Source organism: Electrophorus electricus, chromosome 18, assembly GCF_013358815.1.
Source record: "Electrophorus electricus isolate fEleEle1 chromosome 18, fEleEle1.pri, whole genome shotgun sequence".
NCBI classification, from domain to species: domain Eukaryota; kingdom Metazoa; phylum Chordata; class Actinopteri; order Gymnotiformes; family Gymnotidae; genus Electrophorus; species Electrophorus electricus.
The window spans coordinates 14,115,922-14,127,529 of record NC_049552.1 but is presented as its reverse complement, the minus strand read 5'-3'; the positions used below and the strand labels follow the sequence as shown (position 1 = coordinate 14,127,529).

Below are 11,608 nucleotides of genomic sequence, written 5' to 3'. Positions count from 1 at the left end.
AGACACACACACGTTCAAATCTGCTAGGCCCAATAGAGGGTCTGTTGAATGTTTGGTTTGTCCATTTTGGACTACTGTAAATAGTCCAGGTGGTATCTGCTGGAAGACAACATGCTCCATATGTAGATATTAAGAACTCATTCAAAGAAAAACAATTATTCATACTTACAGGTGTTTATACAATAATGAAAACTTGTTTTGTATATTTCATTCCTGGTTATAGATCCCCCTAAATCTTACACACTGTTCTTTAACTATATATATATATATATATATATATATATATATATATATATATATATATATAGTTTTTTTTATTATTCCTTAGTGAACAGTGTCATGCTTCTCCTGATGTCTTCTGCTGGTAACTTCACTCACACCAATTTATTTCAAATAATAAGCATGTCATACAAAAATATGTTTGTTCAAAGATCTTTTTATGATGTTTAACCACTATACCACCCGAACCCTTTTTTCCAGGTGTAACTAACAGCATTGTGGTTTAGCTGCTTCTCGGGTTCAAAGCAAATATTGTGTATTAGTTTTTGTAAAGGCTCTCAGAGACTTTATATCACTGGGTGCGTAGAGCACAATAGTAGAGAGCTGTGTCTGCCAGAGTTAGTCCACTAATAGTGAGCTGAGTGGATGTGTAAGAGGTAGCTGATGAAAACCGTGGGTCTGATCTGTGCTCAGCAAGAGTACTTGACCGAGCAGGTTTACGCAGTAAATACTGTGGTTTTTTGTTAGGATACTGTCTGTACCAGTAAAGAAGAACATATTGATTAGTTGAATAATATGAACATTCCAGTGTAACAGATTGTCCCTCTTTGTGAAAAACCTCGGTATTCTGTTTCTGGTTTGGTCCGATTTGATCAGCGCAAAACACACCTGTTAGAAAATGCAATAAACATAATTTAATTTTGAATCTGTGGTTCTCAAACAAATTATTCAACCAAATCGATAGCCAGTACCTGATGCCATAATGTAAATCAAGAAGAATTGTGTCTCCATTGTGAATATGATCAAACTGAATCAGCAGTGGGTGTATTGTTGATCTAATGTGGATTATAAATGACATTGCACCAGCATCAATATTACAGTGTGATTTATAAACACTGGGTGTGCCCAACATCAGCGATTATACTCAAAACCAGGATGTAAACACAATATTTAAATAATCCTCACCAAAAATATTAAATGGGGATGATTTGTAGATCAAGCATAGGCTACTTCCTATTTTAGTGAAACGCCTGTATACATGGTACTTACAGTTGTTCAGTGAAAGGCTAACCTTACATCAGAGTGCATTCAAAACATTCATATGAACTGCTCTGCACCAGGAATTTGACCTTTTGAATTAAATGCTGTTTTAATGGATAAGAGTTTGAGAGATCACTTTTAATTCTTAGTAGTTTAGACATAGGATAAAATAATTTGAATATAGCAAACTATTAGATATTTTAAGGAATTTACAGCTGCTATAAAAGTAATTCATTTTAAAAGGACAAAGTTCTTATTGCTGCATCATTAGTGCATCTGTTGCTTGTCACATACATGTAAAGTGCTCAGATCCTTTACTTCAGCTACTAATGTTCTTCACCTGAATACATGAACACAACTGTGTACAGCAAATCATTGGAGTACAACTGAAAGAACTGATCTCATCATGTTCACCACACTTTGAACTGACTTTGTTATTTGTCTGGCACAAGAATGATATTAAAAGAAACATCCGTTTCAAATACAAAAACCCAGGGGTATATCATGGTCTTTACCTCAAATCAAAAGGTCAGTTGTGTGTACAGGCTCATAGCCCACATCAAACCTTGCATCTACCATGACCATGTGGACTCTATCACTCAAGATACCATGGGGGACCAGTACAAACCCAACATGAGTATGTAACTAATAGACAACAAACCCGCTGACTAGTCACAGCTGTCAGTCCTAACTGATAGGAATCAGCCCCCTGTTGCAACATCTTCTGAACAACCTGCAAAATAAAAATGAGAATGCAAAAATACACACAACAGACTCAATATGGCAGTGGCCATAACATCCATATGTTATGGCTTTCAGTAAATGAAACTTTTGTGATTGTAACTCCAATTATTCTTGAATCAAGGCACTAGGAGGTAAAGACACATGAGGTCAGGTGTAAAAGTTTGCAAAATGAAATCTTTATTGCAGTAACATACATTTACCCAACACTTAAGGGTCTTGCTCAGGGGCCCAAGAGTGGTAACTTAATAGTGTTGGGGCTTGAACCAGCAACCAACCGATTAAAAGGCAAGTACTTTAACCACTGAGCCTCCTGCCACCAGCGTGCATAAAAACATCTTAAGTGTCTGGTGATTCAGTGCAGTGTGTGTGGTGTTTAAATGGTGCATCTTCCATGCAGGATGTAACAATTAAGACCAATAAAAGTGAAATAACTCATGAAACTGAATCTTAACTATTCAAACACTGAATTAATTGAACAAATTGGTTAAGAATATTTTCATGTAATATATGTAAAATGTCAGGTAACATTAAAGTTTTGGTGAGACTATTGTTGTTTAACTCAGTCAGAGGTTTTTGCACAGATTACTTTAGTTTCTTGTCACTGTGGGCTGCAGGGCACAGTAATACAGAGCATATATATACATATATCTATACAGTAGATTAAATAATCCCCAAGTACAGGACACATGCCTGCTGTTCCAGTGTTTTCTGTATTTGTGCTTTGCAGTCCTCACTGTCTTATTGAGTTTATACTTCATCCATTTGTATGCACTGAGGTCACTACACCTGCATGTCTCATTCTTTGGCTGTATCGGGTTTTCTGAACTCACTGGAGCACCAGGGTTTGTAGATGTTGTACATCTGATTAATCTGAATCTTCACATGATCTTCTAGAGATTCTGCAGGTTTTAGTTGATTTTGTATGTGTACATGATATACGCTGTGATTAAATATCATAAGCTTGTCATTATATCAATGCTAGTTAATAATTAATTAATTAATTTTGTCCCCTTAACTGTTATATATAATGAAACATTAAAGTGGCTTTGTTTCCCACATCTCATTTTATATATTACAAATACAGAGATCATCATCATCATCATCATCAGGTTTTATTTAGATAGTACCTTCATGATATTCAAGGCTGCTTTTCAAAGTATGTTCTAAAAACTACATGTTCAGGCTTGTTTCTGTAGTATGTGTTTTTGTACAGTATAGCTGGGTGTCACTGTGGGCTGCAGGCCCGACCAACTGTGAGCTGCAGGCCAGACTACAGACCATACAGACCAAAAACAAAAAAAAAAACCTAATATATATATATATATATATATATATATATATATATATATATATATATATATATATATATATATATAATATGCATGCATATAATATATATATGCATGCCCATAGAATGCATACTTTTTTTTGTTAAAATAAATAAAATATCTGAATGCAATACTTGTGGTATATGTACGTTTTTGGTTCTATTATGTATCATTATTATTTAGTATGTATTATGTATTTAGTATTATTGATATTTGAGAAACACAATTTTGTTTTTAAAGAAATCCTTCAATGGCTGTAAATTTCTTCTTGCATTAAAGGAAACCAAGAAATTTATTCACATCTCCACAGGCATTCACAATGAAGTTTATTCACACAGGTTTCTGTACAGTGTAGCTGGGTTTCCTGTCACTGTGGGCTGCAGGGCACAGTAGTACAGTGCAGAGTCTGATACTGCAGCAGAGGAGATTTTCAGATCCACACAATTTTTGTCCTCATTTACTACTGCAGACATTCCTGGTACTGGGGGTTCAGCTTTTTGTTCAAATTTAGCTTCATCAACCAAGTATAGAAACTGTGGTCTGGATCTGGAATACTGACGATACCACAGCAGATAATCAGTTGTAGACGATCCATTGTACCGGCAGGAGAGGGTAACAGGATTTCCTTGTAGGACGTTTACAGTAGAAGACACTGGTTCTATTCCTTCTCCAGAACTATAACCTGCTGAAAAGAGTGAAAGACAAGAGCAATTTAGTGCAATTTAGGACTAGTTCGATTTAGTAAGTGTAAACCCTTCTTTATTATTTGAACTCTTCCCCAGGATGTTCAGTAGAATGTCCAGTAATCATGTGCATCTTACCTAAAATGAGAAACAGAACCCATTGTCCACCAATATATGCCATGACTGATCTGCAGATTCGGTTTCTGCTACAGTATCTTCTTTTCTTCAGCTTCCCTTAGACCGACCCAGTGTTACATCACCTGCAGTTTCTAGATGAACTCTGCCCTCTTCTGGAGGGTTTACAGAATTAATCTGTATCACGAGCAAACACTGACAAAGACTGGTCTGTATCATTATTTTCACACAGCACAGAACAGTAATTATAGTATCAACTAATTCCACCACAAACAATTGAACACTGAACTGGTAATTAGGAAATCATGAAAACACATAGAAGCTCTGCATATGTGCTAAAATACTGTTGAATACAAATGTGTCAGTCTGTCTCACCAGAGGTGTTGAAATGATTACAGAATGAAAAATAGGTTTATATGACATTTGATACAAAATTGCAGCAGACAGTGCAAGTATGATAAATACAGACAACATGGCAGCACATGCTATAAACTGAACATAATGTTATTAATAAACTATACGCATATCTATACAGTAGATTAAACAATCCCTAAGTACAGGACACATGCCTGATGTTCCAGTGTTTTCTGTATTTATGTTTCAGTCCTCACCGGCTTATTGAGTGTATAGTTGGTCTTTTTGTATGCACTGAGGTCACTACACCTGCATGTCTCTTCTTTGGCTGTATCTGGTTTCCTGAACTCACTGGAGAACCAGGGTTTGTAATTCAGATTAATCTGAATATACACATTATCTTCTAGAGATTCTGCAGTGTTTGGTTGATTTGTATGTATATGCGATGTACACTATAGTTGAACCATATGTAGCGGTTTTAACACTTTAATAAATCACAGTTGATATGGTTCATTGGAGCACCACCCTGATTAACAAGGAAATGCCCTGTTTTTAACTAATTTATTAATGATTAATCATTCTTAACTCATGAAAGTTACCATTTCGATAACGTGACTATTTTTTGTCTACCAAAAACTAAAGCATATGGTCAGGATGTGAATATGGCCCTCATTCACACTCAAAATATATGATATTCATCACTAAAGTAACTTCATGATGCCTGAAAACTTGATACATGTTCTAAAATAAATAATAAACTAAAAATTAATTGTTCTTGGATGCTATAAACAAATAGTTCAGTCAGAAAGGCTGATTGACTGGGCTATGTTGGAAGCCATTCTCAGTATTTGCAAAACTCACTGCCACAATAAATGGATTTTGGATTAATGCAGTCCTTCATTGAATAGACTAATCTTTGTTTGTCACGTTATGGCCCCTCCCTCTCCTGAAACGTCTTCGTGTGTTCGTCTGTTGCCAGGCCCTCTCATGTCGTCCACCTGTTCTGAATTATGTGTAATTGTTTTGTGTGTATATATGTCTCCTGTGTTGTAGTATGCGTTGCTGGTGTTTGAAATATATATAAGTCGAGCGTGTTGTGTTAAACGTATCGCAGGTGTATAAACAATAAATGTCTGTTTGATAAATGTCTGTCGTGCCTCTTCCCCACATCCTATTTGCCTCAAAGTGTCACCTTGTTGTTGTGTTGCTTGGCAAAAAAGGCTTGTTATCAGACTACATTGCCTGGTGCAATAATGGTTTATTGTGAATATTGTTAATAATAAATTAAATCATTTATTGAGGACTGGTGTATTTTGTCAAATGGTTTTGGTGGTTATCTTCATTATCCACTATCTTCTCTGTCTCTCTTTCTCAAGCACACACACACACGCACACACACACACACACATAGGTTCAAATCTGCTAGGCCCAATAGAGGGCCGGGGCCTAAATTTAATTACTTGGATCTTAAATAATTATAGGACAAATAGTGATGATTAAGAAGATTAAGCAGTGATGATTAATATTAATACACAATTAGCTTTTTTTTTCCAAGAAAGGGAAATATCAAATATAAATATGAAAAGAGGCCCAGGGCCTAAGGCTTAAGTTCTATGCAATAACTCTGCTAGTCCTGAGGCCTAAATCAGGAAAACAGATACAGTAGAACATTATATGCACTCATGCTCACTCACTCACTCACTCACTCACTCACTCTCTCTCTCTCTCTCTCTCTCTCTCTCTCTCTCTCTCTCTCTCTCTCTCTCTCTCTCTCACACACACACACACACACCCCACAACAGCACACTCACATAGGCTCAAATCTGCTATGCCCAATATAGGGCCTGGGCCTAAATTTAATTATAAATAATGACAAGAGAAAAGTGATGATCAAACAGATATTAATACACTATGAGGTTTGTTTTCAAGAAAGGGGGAGTTGATAAGAGATGAGAAGGTAAGAAAGAGGACCATGATTGGAGGAATGACACTTCCTCCAGATAATAAAATAAGAGAAAATCATCACTGGAGGATAGAACTCCCTGAGGGGGGAGAAAAGAAGGATTAAAGAAGAATTCTAACTTAAGGATTAAGTTGTTCTTGAGGCTCCATTGTTGTATACAAATGGTGTCTGTGAAGTTCATCTGTTTTTCTCTACCATCCTGGCTGACTCTCATTGCCTGCTGAGTTGGATTTAATTTTTTTGCATTCTTCACCTCACTAGTGCACCAACTGTAAACTAGTTTGATTAAAAATCTTACAATGCTGGTAGCAATTAGATATTTTTCACACTAGCAAGACTACAGTTTTTCAAAAACCTGAGGATATGACATTGACATTTGGAAAATGGGTAATTGTGTTGGCAGATATGCCCATGAAGATGTTCTTGCTAAAGCTACCAAACAAAAAATTGTATTTAGATTGCTTTGTTAATTACCTGTCAATCAGAAAACAGGCAACTAAATATGATCTTTCATATTTCAAAATTGGGGTTCTTAATCTTCTCACAATGCAAAAAGTTTAACTACCACATCTTCCATCCAAGCAATGACTTCAACATAAAAGTGCTAGAAGCATTCTTTAGTGTGAATGTTTGGTTTGCTCATTCTGGACTAGTGTAAAAAAATGTAGCCAACAGCAACTTCTCTGTGGGAGGATAGAGGAGTACCATTGTACACAAAACCAGGAAGTAATCACAATATTTAAATAATCCTCACCAAAATGATTAAATTGGTATGATTTGTGGACTGAACATAGGCTACTTCCTATTTTAAGCAAATACCAAGGTACATGGTACTTGCAACTTACTCAGATTAAACCTCACCCCAGTGTGCATTCAAAACATTCATATAAACTGCTCTGCACCTGCAAGTGACCTTCTGAATCAAATGCTGATTTAACGGAGAAGAGTTTGGTGTGAGAGATCACACACAAACACACAAACAAACAAACAAACACACACATACATTAAATTCGTGTGTGGGGAGGGGAGGACTGGAACACAGAGAGGTTATGAAATCCACTCACTGTGGGAAACCTCCAGATAGACATCCATATAGATACTCCAGATACACATTCATGTATATACTCCACATACACTTCCATCACATCCATACACAGCACTGGGATATTAACAACACCACTGTACTGTAGACTGTTCCTGCAAATATAGTTTAGTTAAGAAAACAAACAAACAAAAAAAAAATTGGCATCACTCTATTAAATACTTTGTCATTGGCTGAATGATGATATAGCAGTAACAATACTGAATATCAATATGAAGATAATCAATAACATTTCGCATGGAACTTAAGAATGAGAGTGAGTTGGGAACTATCAAAATCCTGACCTATCAATGAACACTAGAATTAAGTAGTTTTTTTGTGTTACCACATGCTTGTAATGGGTTTCCTTGTTTGTAACCAGCTGTGGTTTGATGTACAAATACAAAGGAGATTGTGTAGTATTGTTTTCTACAGCCTCTCAGAAACTTTGGATCACTGGGCCCCTACTCTAAGAGCACAGTAGTAAAGAGCTGAATCTGCCAAAGTTTGGTTTTGTAATGGTGAGTTCAGTGGAGGTTCTGGTTGTTGTTGACTGGAACCGAGCAGGTGGGGCAGACCCAGATCCACTCCTTAACCGAGCACCTTTCCGCACTAAAAACTGAGATGCTTGGTGAGGATGTTTTCTGTACCAGTAAAGATAAACATATTCACTGCTTGGTTCATATGTACAGCTAAGTTTTACAGACTCTTCCTATGCAATATTCAAGATTTCTTCTTTTGGTCCAATTTGGTCTTCACAAAATATACCTGTAAATGAAATTTAAAAGATCATATTTTACAGTTCTAACAATTTTCCTTCAATGGATTATATGATTATGTGTTTATGAGTATTTCCTCTTGAACCTTCACATACCTGATACTAAGGTGAGGATGAGGAGTGCTCTCTCCATGATGAATAAAGACCCTCCTGTTTTTCTACTTTGTGTTTTTATGAGGCTCTCTGCAGGGGAAACTGTTATGACCGATGAAATGTATTCATGTAAGGAACTGTTTTTATGATATTGCGTCCTGCAATCACAATGTGCTCTGAAGCAAAGTAATATTTTGTAACACAAAGAGCCTTATTGCCTTTGGACCTTGTATTTGCATATTTACCTTCTATGTGTGTTTGCCCCTGTCACTACCTTCCTGTGTGTGTGTGTGTTTATATAAACTATATGGACAAAAGTATTGGGACACCTACATATTACAGCTACAGCCACTTTTATGACATCCCATTCTAAATCCAGACAATAAAATGAAGTCACTGCTATGCAGCTGTAATAGCATCCACTCTTCTGGGAAGGCTTTCTACAAGATTTTGTAATGTGTCCATGGAAACCTTTGCCCATTTATTCACAAGTATTTAGAGAGTAGTATTTGATTAATTTTACTGTCAACTTTTTAAATGAATGGAGCACATGTGAAAATATGTAATATACTGTAATAACAGTATGAAATATAAAACTGGGACAGATATGGAAGCTGTTTAATAATGTTATTGGTATTCATTAAATTTTGCAGAGCAATGGATATTATTTTTAGGCTACTACAATTTTCAACTGTCAGGTGATGAAGCACAACTGCAGCTAGTAATGTGTGTGTGTGTGTGTGTGTGTGTGTGTGTGTGTGTGTGTGTGTGTGTGTGTGTGTGTGTGTGTGTGTGTGTACAAGAATCCTTATTAATGCTTCTTACAAATTAAGTAACAATATACTTTAGTTACTCTTCATCACAAAAGAAAACTAATGTCATTGCATTTTAACAAGAATGTGGGCAGTGAAGTGTGAGCATCAAATATATTTTCGTTGTTTTAGAATAAAAATTAATTAATTAATCTCACCCCATTCTCCTTTTGGTGCTTTCTGATACATGATTTAAAAATTCATTTTTTGTCAATATTAGACATGCAGAAACTTACAGAGTGCTGCCACCTTTTGACAGGTGGCTTACTTACAATTTAAAGGAATAACACATTCTCAGGCAATAAACACATATAGATGCAAGCTCATAGAATGTATATTATTTTTGTTAAAATAAATATCAGGAAAACTTTATTTGTGTTATCAGTAAGTTTACCCTTTTTAGTTCTATTATGTTTTATTATTTAGTATGTATTAGGTGATTAGTATGATTGAAATTTGACAAACACAAGTGTCTTTTTTTTTTTTTGAAAATCCTTATTCTCCCTCATTCAATGGCTTTAAATTTCCTCTTGCATTAAAGCAAACCAAGAAATGTATTCACATCTCCACAGGCATCCACAATGAAATATATTCAAACAGATTTTTGTACAGTGAATGATGTTTTCCTGTCACTGTCGGCCGTAGGGTACAGTAGTACAGTGCAGAGTCTGATACTGCAGCAGAGGAGATTTTCAAATCCAAACGCTTGACACTCTTATAAACGTGAGCAGACAAACGAGGATCAGAATCAGCTGTTTGATTTTGTCCATATTCAGTCACTAAAACAATGAACTGAGGCCATGAATTGGAATATTGGCGATACCACAGCAGATTGTTCGCAGACTGAGTGAAGCTGTAGTTACAGGAGAGTCTAACTGTTTGGTCCTCTTTAAAACTGACTGCAGTAGATAAAGAGGTGATGCTGTCCTGAGTGCTGTCACCTGAAAAAGATCTTCAGTTAGTCACAAACTGATCCAATGCAGATTTATGATTTCTTCAACAGGTTCATATTGAAGGTTGTAACATAATATTTTAACAATACATATTTACATGTAAGCATACATGTAATATATAAACATGTAAGTAAGGGATATATTGTAAATGGAACCAAGTCTTACCTGTGAGTACTGTTAAAAGCATAAATAAACAGAGAAACATTGTGTAGTACTTTGCCGTCTGTCTTAGAAGTAACTTAGAAGTCTCACATTGACATTCTTTCTGTACATCATACTTCAGCTCCTCCTCCTTTTCCTTTAAGTAACCAATGAAAGAGCAGGAAGTGCAGTACCAAACCTAAATTATCTGTACCATCCACATGTAGACTCTGGTTTGTTTAGTCTATTTTTGATTATTTGAAATTCAAAGTTTAGATTTTTTTGTTCATTAGAGTTTAGATTACTGGGGACATTTGATTACAGTTAGGAATATCAGATAACCCACATAATAACTCAAAAATCTGATATTATCAGTATTTAATTTAGAATGATAAAAGTATGCTAATTGCCCAAAAGCAAATAACAGCTAAAACAATCAATGTATCTCTCTATTGCACCTCTCATAATAATTTGCAGTTGTATTCAATCCTGTTTCTGATATTTATATTCAAGCCTTTTTACTAATATTAAAGCAGAAACCTCCAGATATACATTCTTGTAGAATATGGAACTTCATGTAGAATATAGAACAGCAATATTAACAATATCACTATAAACTGTTCATTCACAGAGTATAGTTTTAATTAAGTAAAAAAAAACATGGCTGAGGAATTAATTTAACTTTCTCAAAAATGTCTGCCTGAGACTTTGAGGATGACATATTAAATATACATAATAACAATATGAAGAAAATAAATAATACATGTCATGATTAGTCCCGCCCTGTTTTTCCTTGTTTTGTGTATTTTAGTACCATGCCATAGTTTCATTTTCTCCGCCCCTCGTTTGATTTTCCACACCTGTCCCTCATTTCTAGTCTTGATGAGTTCATGTATTTTAATCCTGTCTTGTGCCTTTGCTCTTGGTGGTTCATTATGTTTCTTTGAATCTGATCTGCAAGTTTATGTTTATTTGCTGGTTGAGTTTGTATTAGGTTCATTGTGTTTGGTTTAATATCTGGATGATTGAAAGCTCATCTGTTTCAAAGCCTTCGTTTGTTAGCCTGTTTTGTTATCTTAGCCTTCATGTTTCCTAGCTTCTGTTATATCTTGTTTTCTCTGTTTGCCTCTGTGTGTTTTGTTCGTTTGATAATGTATCCTTGTCCACTCTGTATAGGCTCTATGACCCTGGACTGCCCTAACGACTCTGATTTCGGATTTGCCCATAATAAATCTCGCTCTTCTCTGCATATGCGTCCGCCTCCTTACCGCTCACAGTTACAA

At 35.6% G+C, this 11,608-nt stretch overlaps 1 gene segment (V, D, J or C); it reads right to left on the bottom strand.

Annotated features, from left to right (window-relative positions):
- Positions 1 to 3,641: 3,641 nt before the first annotated feature.
- Positions 3,642 to 4,243, bottom strand: LOC118242949. The segment is given in 2 exon segments: positions 3,642 to 4,017; positions 4,154 to 4,243. Coding segments are annotated over 2 exon segments (402 nt in total).
- Positions 4,244 to 11,608: the final 7,365 nt, after the last annotated feature.